This window comes from Pristiophorus japonicus, chromosome 15 (genome assembly GCF_044704955.1).
Source record: "Pristiophorus japonicus isolate sPriJap1 chromosome 15, sPriJap1.hap1, whole genome shotgun sequence".
NCBI classification, from domain to species: domain Eukaryota; kingdom Metazoa; phylum Chordata; class Chondrichthyes; family Pristiophoridae; genus Pristiophorus; species Pristiophorus japonicus.
The window spans coordinates 59,414,462-59,433,049 of NC_091991.1; the positions used below are offsets into that span (position 1 = coordinate 59,414,462).

An 18,588-nucleotide genomic window follows, 5' to 3' on the forward strand; every position below is an offset into this window, starting at 1 on the left:
AGTGTTTTATAAAGGTTCATCATAACTTCCTTGCTTTCGTACCCTATGCCTCTATTTATAAAGCCCGTATGCTTTTTTAACCGCTTTTGCAACCTGTCCTGCTACCTTCAATGTTTTGTGCACATATACCCCCAGGTCTCTCTGTTCCTGCACCCCCTTTTATAATTGTATCCTTTAGTTTATATTGCCTCTCCTCGTTCTTCCTACCAAAATGTATAACTTTGCACTTTTCTGCATTAATTTCATCTGCCACGTGTCCACCCATTACACCAGTCTATCTGTCTTCTTGAAGATCCCTATCCTCGCTGTTCACAATACTTCCAAGTTTTGTGTCATCCACAAATTTTGAAGTAGTGCTCTCTTCGCCCAAGTCTAAATCATTAATATATATCAAGAAAAGCAGTGGTCCTAGTATGGACCCCCTGGGGAACACCACTGTATATTTTCCTCCAGTCCGAAAAACAACTGTTCAGCAGTACTCTCTGTTTCTTGTCACTTAGCCAGTTTAGTATCCATGCTGCCACTGTCTCTTTTATTGCATGGGCTTCAACTTTGCAGGCAAGTCTATTATGTGACACTTTATCAAAAGCCTTTTGGAAATCCATGTACCCACATCAACCTCATTGCCCTCATTAACCCTCTCTGTTACCTCATCAAAAAAAGTCAGTCAAGTTAATTAAACACGATTTGCCTTTAACAAATCTGTGCTGGCTTTCCTTAATTAATCCACACTTGTCCAAGTGACTGTTAATTTTGTCCCAGATTATCATTTCTAAAAGCTTCCCCACCATCGAGGTTAAATTGACTGGCCTTTAGTTGCTGGGTTTATCCTTACACCCTTTTTTGAACAAGGGTGTAACATTTGCAATTCTACAGTCCTCTGGCACCACCCCCGTGAGGATTGGAAGATAATGGCCAGTACCTCTGCAATTTCCACCTTTACTTACTTCAGCATCCTCGGATGCATCCTATCCGGTCCTGGTGACTTATCTACTATAAGTACAGCCAGGCTTTCTCGTACCTCCTCTTTATCAATTTTCATCCCATCCAATATCTCAACTACCTCCTCTTTCACTGACTTTGGTGAAGACAGATGTAAAGTACTCATTTAGTACCTCAGCCATGCCCTCTGTGTAGGTCTCCTTTTTGGTCCCGAATCAGCCCACCCTCCCCCTTACTTACCTGTTTACTATTTATATGCTTATAGAAAACTTTTGGATTCCTTTTTTGGTTCTCTGCCAGCCTATTCTCATATTCCCTATTTGCCCTCTTACTTCCTTTTGCACTTCCCCTCTGAAATTTCTGTATTCAGCCTGATTCTCATTTGTATTCTCAACCTGGCATCTGTCATACACCCCTTTTTCTGCTTTAGCTTACTCTCTATTTATTTCATCATCCAGGGAGCTCTAGCTTTGATTGTCCTACTGTTGCCCGTTGGGGGAATGTACTTACACTGTACCCGAACCATCTCCTCTTTAAAGGCAGCCTATTGTTCAATTCCAGTTTTGCCTACCAGTCTCTTCCAATAACTATCTGCTTCGTTCCTACTGTTCCTCTTGTTCGCTTTTTCTTTTTCTCGTTCCCTTTTTTCTCTTTTTTTCTCTCTATCACACTTATCTCATTGTGATTATCTGTATCATGCTGTCAAACCATTGTTTCTGCCTTAGTCTTTTCTCTGTCTCATTCAACACCCTCCATCATCTCCCATCTTTTATACGTCTTCTGTGTGCACATCACATATGTTCCTATTTCTTCTGTATTCAATATTTATCTGTTGCTTCTTAAGACGTGGGCTATGTGGGAAGTTGGAAGGCAGCACAGATTGAAGTGGAGCTGGGGAGAGGTCATGCACATGGGTGATTTGAGAGAGAATATAGAGCAAAAGATCAGACTGTTAAGGGCTTGGAGTTAAGGCTATAAGAGCTTTGTGTTGAAATGTGAGAGGGAGTAGATGGGGCTGGTTCTATGAGTTGTGTTGGGGTTGTAGTCTGAGATCTAGGACAACTTTGAGAGTAGTTGGATATGGAAGCAGTAATGGGGAGGCTGGGGCCTTAACAGGCCGCAATGTGATGCAAGGCTTCGGTGAAAGGAGGTGATGGCCGAGAGTACTTGAGGAGGTGGGAAGCACTTCAGAGAGATTATGAAAATGGATGGACTCAGAAGGTTGGGTCTCTGGGAGAACTGTAGCTTGATTAAACTTTGCACCACAGTATTAAAAAAAAATGTACAATTTAATAATGCCGTAAGTTTGTGTCAGCAGATGTTCCACTCATTGAATGCAAAAATACAATAAAACTCTAATACAGAATAAAATTATTCTGTGAAGATGAAAGTAGGACTTTTTTGCTTGGATATCATTCAGCTATTTTCAAAATCTGAAGTTGATAAAATTCACATGATAATTATGGATGAGGAAGGCCACTTGGCCCATTATAACCCATCCATCCAGAATTAACCCACAGTCTCTCTGTTTTGGCACCCAGTTATTTTTTAAATAACTCTTAAGGTTTTCATTTTCACTACTCTATCTGGAAGTTTATTCCATGTGTTGATGAATCTTTGTGTGAAGAAGTAAAGAAGGTTGGTCAAGCAGGATTCCTTTCCGACGCCATGTTGACTGCTGTTTACTAAATTGCGCACACAAGTTTACTCATGATCAATTCCATTAATTGAGAAGGGAATGATACGAATGTGGTCACCAGTGACTATCTGGAAGAATATTCAGAATATTTACTATTTTGTGCTCATCTTGGTTACGAGCCTGTTTGCATCTTTAATGGTTCTCGCCTCTTCTCTGACTGCCCTAATACTATTGCAATGGTGATGAACTTTTTTTTTTACTGTTGTGCTATTCCTCCCTCTGCAGCTATGCTTTTTTCTTAGGTCTGCCTTTGTCCCAGATTATCCTTTTAACATATTTCTGCATTTTTCTATATTGATCTCTTTCTCCCTACAGGATTTCTAGCAGTTATAAGAGGTCTTAAGTGTACTTTCAGCTTGTTTCCTTGTTGATTTAGGGTAACATTTGTTTAGTTTATTTTTGCTGATTTCAGGTAAGTATTTATCCTACTTGTTCAGCATTATTTCTTGACATGTGTCCCACATAACCTTTTCTGAAGTGTTGATAAACATCCTCCTCCAATCTATTTGATTTAGTTTGTCCTCCTTTTCTTTAAATTTAGCCATTTTACATTTATATACCAAGTTCCTGGTCTTGGGTATATCTGAATCCCAGATCTTTCTTTTGTCACTTTCTTCCCAGGATTGCTATTGCCATTTCTGTATGTTATCTGAGTCATTAATGAATACTAAGTCAAGATGTGCACTGTCTCTCGTGGCTTCCTTGATACACTGGGTCAAGAAACATTTACCAACTCTTGACTCTAAACCCTTGGGGTGTTCGCAGTTTATATTTGGTTGATTGAAGACTCCCATTAAAATAGCTTTCCTGTTCTTGCATATATATTTTTTAATCTCTTCATAGAGGAAGTTTTATTCTCTTTTATGCTGACCTAATGATGTCTAGAAAACCCCTAGTGTTGCCTTGGATTTTATTAGCAATGGGGATGTTTCCCTCTCCCATAGGATCAACTTCACTTACCTCCTAGGTGTTCATAGAAACATAGAAAATAGGTGCAGGAGTAGGCCATTCGGTCCTTCGAGCCTGCAGGCTCGAAGGACCGAATGGCCTACTTCTGCACCTATTCAATAAGATCGTGGCTGATCATTCACCTCAGTACCCCTTTCTTGCTTTCTCTCCATAACCCTTGATCCCTTTAGCCGTAAGGGCCATATCTAACTCCCTCTTGAATATATCCAAAGAACTGGCATCAACAACTCTCTGCGGTAGAGAATTTCACAGGTTAACAATTCTCTGAGTGAAGAAGTTTCTCCTCATCTCAGTCCTAAATGGCTTTCCCCTTATCCTTAGACCCCTGGTTCTGGACTTCCCCAACATCGGGAACATTCTTCCTGCATCTAACCTGTCCAGTCCCACCAGAATTTTATGTTTCTATGAGGATCCCCTCTCATCCTTCTAAACTCCAGCGAATAAAGGCCCAGTCAATCCAGTCTCTCCTCATATGTCAGTCCAGCCATCCCGGAATCAGTCTGGTGAACCTTCGCTGCACTCCCTCAATTTATGAAGGCAGCATTGTTGTTTTCAAACCAGATTGCCAACCACTCATTTATATCCTCAGTTTTCTTGGTGTAATCCTCCTTTCCCAAACAGCGGAAGTATACCAGAAAACAGAGAGATGGATGTAAAAGATCCCATGGCATTATTCCAAAGAAAAGCAGGGGAGTTCTTCCAGGTGTCTTGACTAACATTTATCCCTCAACCAATGTTACTAAAACAGATTATCTGGTCATTATTTTATTGCTGTTTGAGTTTTGGAGAAATCTTTGCCTATGTTGCTTTTTATTATGTACAACAACAACAACTTGCATTTATATAGCGCCTTTAACATAGTAAAATGTCCCAAGATGCTTCAGAGGAGCGTTGTCAAATTTTGTTTGATAATGAGTCACATAAGATGATATTGGGGCAGATGGCCAAAACGTTGGTCAAAGAGGTAAGTTTTAAGGAGCATTTTAAAAAAGATTTGAGAGATGGACAGGTTTACAGAGGGAATTCCAGAGCTTAGGGCCTTGGCAGCTTAACGCACAGCCGGCAATAGTGCAACGATTAAAATCGGGGATGCGCTAGAGGGCAGAATTGGAGGAGCGCAGATATCTCTGAGGGTTTTAGGGCTGGAGGAGATGGAGGGTGCGAGGCCATGGAGGGATTTGAAAGCAAGGATCGAGGCATTGCTTAAGTGGAAGTCAATGTAGGTCAACGAGCACAGGGTAAGTGGGTGGACGAGACTTGGTGCGAGTTCGGATACAAGCAGCAGAGTTTTGGATGAGCTTAAGTGTAAGGAAGGTGGAAGCTGGGAAGCCAGCCAAAAGTGTATTGGAATAGTCAAGTCTGGAGGTAACATCATCATCATCATAGGCAGTCCCTCGGAATCGAGGAAGACTTGCTTCCACTTTTAAAATGAGCCCTTAGGTGGCTGAACAGTCCAATAACAGAACCACAGTCCCTGTCATAGGTGGGACAGATAGTCGTTGAGGGAAAGGGTGGGTGGGACAGGTTTGCCGCACACTCTTTCTGCTGCCTGCGCTTGATTTCTGCATGCTCTCGGCGATGAAACTCGAGGTGCTCAGCGCCCTCCCAGATGCACTTCCTCCATTTAGGGCGGTCTTTGGCCAGGGACTCCCAGGTGTCGGTGGGGATGTTGCACTTATCAGGGAGGCTTTGAGAGTGTCCTTGTAACGTTTCCTCTGCCCACCTTTGGCTCGTTTGCCATGAAGGAGTTCCGAGTAGAGCGCTTGCTTTGGGAGTCTCGTGTCTGGCGTGCGGACAATGTGGCCTGCCCAGCGGAGCTGATTAACTGTGGTCAGTGCTTCAATGCTGGGGATGTTGGCCTGGTCGAGGACGCTAATGTTGGTGCGCCTGTCCTCCCAGGGGATTTGTAGGATCTTGCGGAGACATCATTGGTGGTATTTCTCTGGTCCATGTCTCTGAGCCATACAGGAGGGCGGCTATTACTACAGCCATGTAGACCATGAGCTTGGCGATAACAAAGGTATGGGTGGGCTATTTCCTTGTCTTCTTTCAGCACATGATTCCATACCATGACAATCCTGCTCCTGGTTGTACTGGTCACAAATTCTCTCTCCTCCAGTATCCCTTTTAACTTTTTCTCTATGTTCTAGCTGCAGGTAAACAGCTCATCATCTTTTAGGTGATACCTTTACGAGGCACGTGGCTTTCTACATTCTGGAGCAAAGAATCCTCTATACTTAGTCTTTCTATGACCTGTAAACTGTGTCTTAACCAAAGCTGTCCCCTCTCATTTTCCAGTTGCCTTTTCTACTGAGACCTTGTTTCCTTCTGCAGTGTTGGGCAGTGCCTGGTATGTGTTCATTAAAATGATCTCTTGGAACTTCATAGGCTTTCCATGCTTCTTTAACCAGCTTTAGTCTATCCTATATCCCTATTTCCTTGTCTTCTTTCAGCACATGATTCTATACCATGACAACCCTGCTCTTAGTTGTACTGGTCACAAATTCCAATCCCTGATGATTTGCTCTGAAGGTCTAATGTTAGCTTGGTCTTTGCACAGATCTGTGGTGACTTATTTACTGAGCTTAATACTATCCACTTGCCTTCAAAAAGCACCTCACATTTGCTGCCCAGCTAAGTTCCTGTACTGTGCTTTGTAAAGTCTATCTTTAAGTTTGATAAACAGACATTTATCACATCACTTCATCCATTGCATATATCTTTATCATTCCAGGGAACATTCTGCATCAGATACATCTCTGCCTCCATCTTATTCATACTTCTTTCATCCGCTTCCCTTTTTTATCTCGTCCTCCAATTTGCCCCTTTTACTTTTACTTTTAATATCTTGTGTACTTCCCAATTTAATTATTTGTTTCTTGTGCCCTTTTAAAATATTTAATTCCTTTGGGTATCCTTTTTTAATTTTGGATTTTCTGTGGTGGTTCCCTTTTGCCATCAATTTTGTACAGGTGTTCCTCAACATGACTGCTGCTCTTTAACAATAACTTCTCTGAGATGCTCTCCCATCAAAACTGCCTATGCTGCACTTATTGAAAATATTCAGGTCATTTATCCCTTTTTCGTATCTACTCTTTGTTAATTCATCTTGTTGTAGTATTTTCACATTGTATCTGAGGCTGTAGAGAATTTAGCTCTCTTACATTGAAGCATTTCATCATTTACTGCTTAGTTTTGCTTTTGCCCAAATATACTAATTACTTCCATGCAAATAGCACCACTAGCAATTTTTTTGTCACCACTATCTTTATTTTCCATGAAATTTTATGAAGTTGATACTCTTGGTCACAAAAGTAATATGTTTCTTTTTTTTTTTAAAAAAGAGCACAGAATTGGGAGCAAAGCATTTGAATTTGGCAGCCTTGTTTGGTACACAAGAAAAATCTGCTTCAACTGATGTGTTAAATGAGACACAAGAACCCAAGAACAAAGTTTCCAGTCGACCAGCTGTGGTTCGTTCTTTGTCCTATGAGGAGCCCAGGAGACTACCAAAGCATGAAACTTCCCAGTCTGTCAAAAAACAGTTTTGTCCTGCTATTCAGAAATTAATGAGTCGTGGAGCTGATCTTCAGCCCGTGTCCGAGTTACCAGAAAATCGTCTCTGTGAAAACCGTAATGAAAAAAGTGTGGAAGAATCATTAACTGGACTGTTCCATTCACAATCTTCAATAGGAAATGTCTCCTCACAGCAAAACTCTTTGAATGAATCCAGTCCTTTATTCTCTAAAGGTACTCAAGATTTACTTCAGAAGCTACATGTTGCTCAGGCACCACTTTCTACATCGTGTCCTTCTGTGGTACAGTCAGAACTTTTCTTCAGTGGGTCTCTGAATGGTTCCCAGATACAGCCTATTCCTCAATCTCATCCTGCCTATCTTGGCTCCAGCCTACAAGTGCAACCTAAAATGCATCCTGTTCCGACATTAGACCAGGTCAAGAGAACTGCTGCCTCAAATAGTTGTAGTAACCAAATACAGGTCTCTGGTATCATATCTCCTCATGTATTACTTCAGAAGCTCCAGATAGTCCAGCAGGAACAGCAGCACCATGCTGGGAAAATGACTCTTGCAGCTAAGTTTTCAGCACAACCACATCCTGTAGTCAACCAACCTAATTCCTCAATGAAACCTTTAGATTCTCAGACAGAGAAAAGTGTCAGTCCAGAAAACCAGAACCTACTTTTTCAGGTAAGAAAACATAAATAGAAGGTATTTAAAGATTGTGCTATGTGTGTCAGCCAGTGGATCAGTTGGTAGCACACTCGCCTCTGAAGGTTATGTGTTCAAGAGACATCCCTACTCCAGAGACTTGAGCACAAAAATCTAGGCTGACAATCCAGTGCAGTACTAAGGAAGTGCCACACTGTCAGAGTTGCCGTTTTTCGGATGAGATGTCAAACCGAGGGCTCCGTCTGCTCTCAGTTGGATGTAAAAGATCCCATGGCACTATTTTGCAGAAGAGCAGGGGAGTTATCCCTGGTGTCCTGGCCAATATTTATCCCTCAATCAACATCATTAAAACAAATTATCTGGTCATTATCACATTGCTGTTTGTGGGAGTTTGCTGTGCATTAATTGACTGCCGTGTTTCATAGAAACATAGAAAATAGGTGCAGGAATAGGCCATTTGGCCCTTATGCACCACCATTCAATAAGATCATGGCTGATCATTCACCTCAGTACCCCTTTCCTGCTTTCTCTCCATACCCCTTGATCCCTTTAGTCGTAAGGGCCATATCTAACTCCCTCTTGAATATATCCAATGAAGTGGCATCAACAATTCTCTGCGGTAGAGAATTCCACAAGTTAACAACTCTTAGTGAAAAAGTTTCTCCTCATCTCGGTCCTAAATGGCTTACCCCTTATCCTTATATTATGTCCCCTGGTTCTGGACTTCCCCAACATCGGGAACATTCTTCCTGCATCCAACCTGTCCAGTCCTGTCAGAATTTTATATGTTTCTATGAGATCCCCTCTCATCCTTCTAAATTCCAGTAAATACAGGCACAGTCGATCTAGTCTCTCCTCATAGGTCAGTCCAGTCATCCCTGGAATCAGTCTGGTGAACCTTCGCTGCACTCCCTCAATAGCAAGAACGTCCTTCCTCAGATTAGGAGATCAAAACTGAACACAATATTCCATGTGAGACCTCACTTAAGACCCTGTATAACTGCAGTAAGACCTCCCTGCTCCTATACTCAAATCCCCTAGCTATGAAGGCCAACATACCATTTGCCTTCTTCACCGCCTGCTGAACCTGCATGCCAACTTTGAATGACTGATGTACCATGACACCCAGGTGTCGCTGCACCTCCCCTTTTCCTAATCTGCCACCATTCAGATAATATTCTGCCTTCGTGTTTTTGCCACCAAAGTGGATAACCTCACATTTATCCACATTATACTGCATCTGCCATGCGTTTGCCCATACACCTAACCTGTCCAAGTAACCCTGCAGCCTTTTAGCGTCCTCCTCACAGCTCACACTGCCACCCAGCTTGGTGTCATCTGCAAACTTGGGGATATTACACTCAATTCCCTCATCCAAATCATTAATGTATATGTCTGTGTCAGGCCCGCTCACGTGGAGCGGAGACATGAAATCCGAAAGTAAAATGAGGCATCCCCGTTGAAATCAGACATTCCCATGCATCCCAATCTGTTGTGTGTTGGTCGCCCGTAATTGGTCCACACCCCAGCTCCATTCCTGTCTCCGCTTTAATATTGGGGCTTATAATTCTGAGGGGTGATTTGAGCTTTTAGGACTATTTCTGCTGGAGCAGAGAAGGCTAAGAGAAGATTTAATCGAGATTTTAAAATTACCCGAAGTGTCTTGATAGAGTGGATAGGGAAAGACTAGTGACTGCGGTTGTGGAGTCAGTGATGGGGGGGTCATCAATTTTAAACTATCACTAAGAGAGAGAGGAGAAAGATCAGGAAGATTTTCTTTATGCGGCGAGAGGAAGGCAGTGAGATTTATTTCGACTTTTTCTAGCGAAGAGTCGGCGCTCACATGATGGGCCAAATGGCGTCCTTCCGTGCTGTAAACGTCTATAGTCGTGTGGTCTTATCATGAGGTGTTGAGAGAGACAGATGATGAGATTTGTGTTGCTGTTGGCAAACATAAGTGTCATCATCATCATAGGCAGTCTCTCAAATCGAGGATGACTTGCTTCCACGTCAAAAAGTTCACAAGTGTTTCAATGATGGACCCAAAACTCCAGGTCCGAACCAAATCCTGAAGGGAGGAAGATGCCAGTGCGTGGATCTTTCCACTACAGCAGTGACTATACTTCAAAAAGTACTTCATTGGCTGTAAAGTATTTTGGGACATCTGGTGGTCGTGAAAGGCGCTATATAAATGCAAGTCCTTTTTTCCTTGAGAATTAACCAAATGTTTTACCAGATCATTTATACTATGAAATCCTAAAATAACCAAATTAATTTTAATTAATGAGAAGAAAACTTGTAATAATTTTTATATAGTAGTTGGACAGTTGAGGAGTTTCAGAGCATGCGCTGTTGCATTGAAGTCTTTTGTGCTCTGAAAAAAATTATGCTCCAGTTATAATTATCCTAATTAAGCTGTCAGTACAAAACTGCTTTCAAAATTTAAGCCATCTGAACATTAGGGGTATTTTAACCCACAAAAATGGATGGGTTTGGGTCAGATAAGAAGTAAAGATTTCAAACCAGACTCGAATCTGCCCAGTCTGGTTTTAATGGGTTGGGGGTTGGTGTGACCAATCCGCTTTCAGGAAGCAGATCGGTTGGTAAAAGCGTTTAAAGAGGCTGCGTGATTCCATTTTAACAGCCTTTTTATTTTTAACTTGTGTCGACTGGGTTTCCCAGGCCTTGGGATACCCGGCAAGTAAAAGGAGGCGAGACGGGCCAGATCCATAAGGTAAGTGCCTTTACAGTACTGCTTGTGGAGTGTTTCCTCCAGGCCGAACAAGCTACCCTGTAAACCACACTATCCACTCCCCCACCTGCTGCGATATGGCCCTCTCCAGACACCCCCCAATGGTGATCTTTCCCTACCTCATCCTCCGCTGCATCCCTCTGCTGCAGGCTTTCCTGCCTGATCCAAACTGGAGAAAAAAATTAAAAGACGTTGACGTTCGGGTAATCCATACTTCCGGGTTTCCCGTCCCTAACTCCTGTCTCCAGCTCCGAACGTGCAGCTCCGTGTATATCGGGGCCAATGTTTCTATGCTGCTTTCCACCATAAAATGAATGAGCAACTTTAAGCTGCAGGTTTATGTCATAAAGTAGGGGAACATTTTGGAATAGTATTATTAGGTTCAATGTAAGAATATATATGAAAAAAGTAACTTGACTGGAAAGAAAAACAAGTTCTATCAAAATAAAAAAAGGAATTTGTCAAGATTAAATGAAAACAAAATTATCAAATAGCACCTTAATTCAACGATAGTTAAAAGGAGATGGAAAGGGTACAAATCAAGTAAGTACCAGTAAAGGAAAAAGGCTGGGATCCCATAGGGAGATTAGATCAAATTTTAAACCTTAAAAAAAAAGCATTTAGCACTTAACTAGGCGGGATATTAAAAATGATAGCTGGGACAAATATAAAGAATGTTTACGAAAACTATAAAAAGGGGGATTACTAGGTTAAGATGGTATGCAAGAGAAATTTAGCACAAAAAAAGTCACACTGGTACCTGTAGTAAGATAATCAGGTTAGGTGTAATTATGATGCTCAGAGATGATGGCAAAATTGAGGCCCCAAGTTTCCACACGCGGCGAAAAAGGCACACCTCAGAGGTGGGCACCTGTTTTTCGCGCTGAAAACGGCGCCGGAAAAAAAGTGCGGTATTCAAGGAGCTCGATGTCTGCTTGGCATGGTGCACAGGGGGCAGAGCCTACCACTCGCGCCGATTTTGTAAGTCTTCTTTTGAAATGAGGCTTCTTGGTGCCGGCAACCCTGCGCGTGCGCGTTGGAGCGTTCGCGCACGTGCAGCCTGAAGTAAACATTGGCACTCGGCCATTTTTAAAAGTACTGCAGAAAAAGTGAAGATTTGTTTCTTGGACCCCTGCAAAGGCTTGTATTTTAATTTTCTTGATATTTGTGTGTGTGAGGGAGTGCTTTTAGCAGCACTGCTGAATAAATCACCTGCTGAAATCAGTGAGTTCAGCTTTTCACTGCTAAACTTGCAGAACCGGTGCCTGCAAATTAAGGACTGTATGTTTGGAGAAATAAAAGTGCCAATTCAACTTTGCAATGGATCAGCGTCCACCAAGAACAAAGAATTTCTTGCATGAAGAAGCAAACCATTGCATAATATGTGGTGTTGACAATGCAGCACCCATTCTGCAAATTTAAATATAAAGATGTCGATGTGGCTGCCTCTCCCTGTCCAAATGGCCTCAGTCAGCCCCCCTCACAGCTCGAAGGCTGCTGCTGTTCTTTCTTCGGCTCCCGACCAGCCACTGACGCCGCTGCAATCCCATGGCCGAATGGCCTCAGTCAGTCCCCCTCACAGCTCAAAGGCTGCTGCTGTTCTTTCTTCGGCTCCCGGCCAGCCACTGACGCCGCTGCAATCCCATGGCCGAATGGCCTCACGTCCGCTCCTGATTCTTCGACTGCCTTCGAGCCACTGACGCCGCCCCATAAGCGTGGCCGAACGGCCTAAAGAATTTTAAATCTGCAGCTGCGTGTGTCCTGTGTTCATTCTTCGGCTCCCGGCCAGCCACTGACGCCGCTGCAATCCCATGGCCGAATGGCCTCAAGTCTGTCCGGGTGCTGCATCTCCGCGGGGAATGAAGGCCTGCCTCAAGCACCGCAGCTCAGCTCGCAGGCTGCTTGCTGCCTGCCGCTGCCATCGAGACACTGACGCCACACCGCTGCCTGAAAGGCCTGCCTGAAGCACTTTCACACAGGTAGGAACATGGTTTATTTAATCTTTTCTTTGCTTATAAATTTTTATTCAGGTTGGATTTATTTGTATAATATTTGTATAAGTATAACTAAGGATTGATTGTAGAATTTAATGACTTCCCTTCTCCCCCGCCCCCCCCCCCCACCTCGTTCCCTACGCCTAATTTGTAACCTGCGCCTGATTTTTTAAAGTGTAGACAAGGTTTTTTCAAGCATACAAAAATCTTCACTTACTCCATTCTAAGTTAGTTTGGAGTACGTTTTCACTGTGGAAACTTTGAAATCAGGCGTCAGTGGCCGGACACGCTCCCTTTTGAAAAAAAATTTCTGTTCCAAAGTGAAACTGTTCTACCTGACTAGAACTGCAGAAAACTAAATGTGGAGAATTCCGATTTCTAAGATACTCCGTTCTACACCAGTTGCTCCTAAAAATCAGGAGCAAATCATGTGGAAACTTGGGGCCTGAAGTTGGGAATTGGGAAATGGTAGAGATATTAAATAAATACTTTGCCACTGTTTTCACAGAGGAAGTGGACATTGGCATTGCAAAAGTAGGTGCAAAACAGTTATTGGGCGTTATTATTCAAAGAAAATTGATACTCAAGGTCAATAAATCACTTTGGCTTACACCTGAGGATCATGTGGGAATAAATAGCAGAGGATCTGACTTTAATTTTCCAAAATTCTGTAGAAAAGAAAATTGTGCCAGAGGATTCAAAGGTGGCAACAGTAGCGTTGCTCTCCAAAAAGATCGGGATAATCCAAGAAATTATAGACCAGTTATGTTTACTTTAATTGTTATTAAAGTATTGGGATGTGTAATATAGGATGAAATTACAAAGCACTTTGTGAAATGTGAGTTATTCAGAGCCAGTTAGCGAGGATTTCTAAAAAGGCAAGTCGTTCTTCACCATGGTTATAGAATTCTTTGAAGATATAACGAGAAGATCAATAAAAGGGAATGGAGTAGATTTGATTTATATTGATTTTTCAAGAAGCATTTTATATACCATACAATATTCCAACTTCAAAATAGATACAGTATTTATTTTATTTTGTGTGTATATATACATATGCCTTTTCTTTCGAGTCTGAAAAACATTCTCTTTTCCTTGCCCTTTGCTTTCCACCCTTCAACCTCTATCTATGTGACCATATTCCTCTTTTTTCTATTTTCTTTAACTTGTTCTTGGGATGTGGGCAATGCTGGTAAGGTTGCATTAATTTCCCATCCCCAGTTGCTCTGAGAAGATGGCAGTTAAGCTTCTGCATTTTGTTGAAAAATGGAGGATATTACACACAGACCAGAGATTTGACAAATCAAAACAACTAATCCAATTTAATTACAAAATTCGGTAAGAAATGTGAAAAAAAGTGAATTTAACCAATACAGTACAAGACATTCTGGTTTACACTTCATCAGAGCTTTTGCTAGCCCTTCACAGGCGGTTGGAACAGTCTCCAGGGATAAAAAGAAGTCTTGAGAACTGCTCTTTTGCCCAAACGTACTTTAGAATCCAACAAATACTGGAGAAGCTGCGGATGGACTCTGCTTTGCATTGCTCATTTGGTTTTCAGAAAAAAGCAGACAAATTTTAACAGTATCTATTAAATAATAAAAACTGTGGGCCCAAATTTGGCCCTCCGTTTTTTTCAGCGCACTTATGTGAATACTCACTGTATTCTCCCCACTCTGTCGACTGTCCTTGTGCTTGGCGCGGCATGGCAATTCAATTAGGGGGCAGAGCTAGGGCCCTGCGCTCAATAGAGTGCCGGCAGCTCAACACATGCACACTGGAGGTTTCGCGCATGCGCATCGTGGGACTCGATGTCCTGCCCCTATCCCAGGCCGAGTGGTGTCAAGACGCGCGCCGGGCTGCTGCTAGTCCTGGAGAGAGTCCCACACCTATCCCCGATTGAGTGGCCTCCCGCACCAGCCGGCAGGCCCGCTGACTTCCCAGGCCGAGGTAGGACTTGAGTTTTATTTTTTATTTATTTGGTTGTGCTTTGTTTAGTGAGGGTTATTTTGATGGGGGGGGCGGAGGAGGAGAGTTGCGGGGGGGGGGGGGGGGGGTGTGGAGTCAGAAGTCAGCACTCCTCGGAGAAGAAGTCCACCAGTCCCTCGGAGTTGACTCCTGCAGCCTCTGTGTTCTGCGAGCCCAGCCTGCTGTGTGATGTGTGTGGCCAGTTACCTGCGCTATCTTCCCCCGCCCGGGCGTCCCACCCACCCGCACCTATCCCCAATAGAGTGGCCTCTCACACCGGCAGGCCCGCTGACTTCCCGGGCCGAGTTATGAAGGTAGGACTTAAGTTTTATTTTTTATTTAATATTTATTTATTATTGATGGTTTTTATGCTTCTTGAATGTTTTTGTGAAGGTGTTTAGTGTTTTTCAAGGTCCTCTCCACTTCCCTTCCCTCCCCCAATCTCTGGCCACCTGCGCTGATTTCTTAACTCTCCGCAAGGATTTTTGTGGCTACATACGCAGGCCTAAGTCAATTTGGAGCAACTATTAGCTGTCCAAACTGGCTTAAATGGCCAAAACAAGCGAAGGTGGCTGGTAACGCTCCCTTTTGGAAAAAAAACTAAACTTAAAAAAAAATTCTAACGAACTCACTTACACTGGCACAATTTAAATGTGCTGAATGGGGCTTTTTAAGATACTCCAGAAAAATCAAGTTGCTCCAAAAAAAACTGAGCAACTCCTGGGCAAATTTGGGCCCAGTGAGTGGACACATCATCATAGGCAGTCCCTCGAAACGAGGATGACTTGTTTCCACGCCAAAAAAAAGGATGAGTTCACAGGTGTTTCAATGAAGAACCTAATATTCCAGGTCCTGAACTTCATCTTGAAGGGTGGAAGATGCCTATGCATGGATTTTTTTTAACGTGTGGTGGCCGTTGCATACTAGCCACCAGACGGGCTTGATAGTGCTAGATCTTGGTCCAGTGGCAAGGGAGTGAACACAAGTGTCAAATGGTACTGTACCTCACCAAAAACACATTACCAAGCTCCAAGGTAAACATAATTTTAGTGGAAAGAATGTATCAAACATTGTAGTGTAGATTAAGCAGAGCCTTTGAAACTAAAACATAGTGTCGATAGTCTGATGGCCAGTCAGAAAATATAAATGTGTCTCGCCCTCCCAGTGCATCCCGATGTTCGGCGCCCCTATCCCTGGCCGAAGGGATGACCCGATGTTCGCCACCCCTATTCCGGACCGAGTGGCCTGCCATCTCGCGCTCACTTAGACTCCAGTTCATTGTTGTAGCCTCTCGCACCCCCATTGCCTGCATCCTCTGCTGCCAGTGCTGCCCCTCCCATTCAGTTGGAGGAGTGTGTGCCGAGGGAAGTTTGCCGGGGAGCAGGAGCTGGAGGAGCCCAGGGGAACAGGAGCAGGAGGAGCCTGGCGGGGGGGGGGGGGGGGGGAGGGGGGTGGGGTTCGAGTCCGGACCACCAGGAGTCATACAGCACGTTTGTGACGGAATTCTTCGAGACACGATACTGGGGGGATGAAACTACTGGTTTGTGTCACTGATCACATCTATGTCAAGAAATTTCAAAGCATTAATGCCTAAAGACAATATCCCTTTTCGACTTTATAAATCGAGTTCAAGACTCAAACCACTCTGAGGACTACAAGAAACAGGTTAGTGCAGGGAGACTTTTGATTAGGGGAAGGTGGGGGGAAGAGTTTTGATGGTGGCGGCGGGGTGGGGGGCGAAGGAGGAGAGTTTCTTTAAATGATTTAGAAAAAGAACAAGCTGCTCGAATTAAAAAAGTTGCCCCTAGACTGTCTGCTGATAAGAGCAGTAAGGAAGACAGTCACTACCATCAAAATTCAACTTCTGATATGAATGATATTTAAAAAGTGCATATTTTATGAAGCTTTATATAGTGGAATGTGTAAATGATGCAAAAGTTACAGTACAAGATCTGTATTAGTTGTTGTGAAGGTATTTAGTGTTTTGTAAGGTCATCTGTGCTTCCCTCCCTCTCTTCCCACCCCACCCCGCCCAATCTCTGTCTACCTGCGCTGATTTCTTAACTCTCCGTAAGGTTTATCTGTGCGGACACAAGTGGCCACATACGCTGGGCTAAGTTAGTTTGGAGCAACTATTAGCTGGCCAAACTGACTTAAATGGCCAAAGCAGGCGTAGGTGGCTGGTAATGCCCCCTTTGAACAAAACTAAACTAAACTAAAAAAAATCCTAACTAACTCACTAACACTGGAGCAAATTAAATGTGCAGAATTGCAACGTTTAAGATACTCCAGAAAAATCAAGTTGCTCCCAAAAAAACAGAACTCCTGGGAAAACTTGGGCCCTTTCAAACTGTCCACTCATCCCTCTCTAATATGCTATGTAATATCTCAGAAATTAAATGTATACTTGCTGTTCAGACATTTTCCTTTTGTTAATCTACTTCTAGCTTGACCTCCCTGAATAATGTTAGCCTGAATTCTCTCTAGCAGCAAACTCTTGCAAGATTCTAACCCTTTATTGACTCCTCAATCTGTTGCCACCTGTATCATGCTTCACTTAAGTAATAATTACAGGAAAAACATCTCACCAGTCCTGGTCCTGTAGCTTCAGGCCATATATGACTTCAGTGTAACACATTTATCTTCACCAAAAATTAAAAGCATTTTTATTATTTTTTATTGCATAGGCTTGTCACAAAGGTGATTTACACCAATACATAAATGAAAATAATTTACATCTGTTTTAAAACATGGTTGGCATTCTAGATGTGGTGCAAAAACTGTTTAAAATCCAGTTTCCAGATGACTACAAAATATACTGCTTGTTTCAAATTGAAGAGATTTGTGAATCTGCAAAGTACTGATGCAGTTTCCACTATGCTACGTATTCAGGCTTTACTATTTCCCAGCAACATGTAATGTTACAGGCTTTACTATTTCCCAGTAACATGTAATGAAATTAAACTTTGATCACTAAAGTTCAAATCATACCATACAATAGTACTTTGGTTCAAGTCATGTGATTTAATTGCACGAGCCAATACTCTGCACCCATTGGCCCCAAGTTTCCACATGATTTGCTCCTGATTTGTAGGAGCAACTGGTGTAGAACAGAGTATCTTAGAAATCTGAATTCTCCACATTTAGTTTGCTCCAGTTCTAGTCAGTTAGAACAGTTTCACTTTGGAACAGATTTATTTTTCCAAAAAGGGGGCGTGTCCGGCCCCTTGCGCCTGATTTGAAAGTTTCGTGAATGAAAACTTACTCCAAACTAACTTAGAATGGAGTAAGTGAAGATTTTTGTAAAACCTTGTCTACACTTTAGAAAATCAGGCATAGGTTACAAATTAGGCGTAGGGAACGAGGGGGGGGGGGGGAAGGGAAGTCATTAAATTCTACAATCAATCCTTAGTTATACTTATACAAATATTATACAAATACTAAAAATTTATAAGCAAAGAAAAGATTAAATAAACCATGTTCCTACCTGTGTGAAAGTGCTTCAGGCAGGCCTTTCATGTTGGAGACAGGCAGCGGTGTGGCGTCAGCGTCTCGACGGCAGCGGCAGCAAGCTTTGAGCTGAGCTGCAGTGCTTGAGGCAGGCCTTCATTCTCTTCGTGGCTGGCCGCGAAGCAGCAGCACCGGACGGACCCGAGGCCATTCGGCCATGAGATATCAGCGACGTCAGTGGCTGGTTGGCAGCCGAAGAATCAGCAGACCGATGTGAGGCCATTCGGCCATGAGATAGCAGCGGCGTCAGTGGCTGGCCGGCAGCCGAAGAATCAACGCAGGACACACGCAGCTCATTAAGGTTCTTAAGGCCATTCGGCCACGCTTTAGGGGCGGCGTCAGTGGCTGGCCGGCAGCCAAAGAATCAGCAGCGGACGGACGTGAGGCCATTCGGCCATAGGATATCAGCGGCGTCAGTGGCTGGCCGGCAGCCGAAGATACAGCAGCCTTCGAGCTGTGAGGGGGACTGAGGCCATTTGAACAGGGAGAGGCAGCCACATCGACAGTTTTATATTTAAATTTGCAGAATGGGTGCTGCATTGTCAACACCATGTATTATTGCAA

At 43.1% G+C, this 18,588-nt stretch overlaps 1 protein-coding gene across 8 annotated transcripts in view; it reads left to right on the forward strand.

Moving 5' to 3' along the window:
* Positions 1 to 18,588, forward strand: part of dcp1b (decapping mRNA 1B) — a 127,565-nt gene that overhangs the window by 101,487 nt on the left and 7,490 nt on the right. For all 8 annotated transcript variants that reach the window (XM_070900511.1, XM_070900506.1, XM_070900509.1 and 5 more), the window contains one exon: positions 6,955 to 7,818. In XM_070900511.1, coding sequence (XP_070756612.1) covers positions 6,955 to 7,818 — 864 coding nt within the window. The remainder of the gene's footprint in view (positions 1 to 6,954; positions 7,819 to 18,588) is intronic.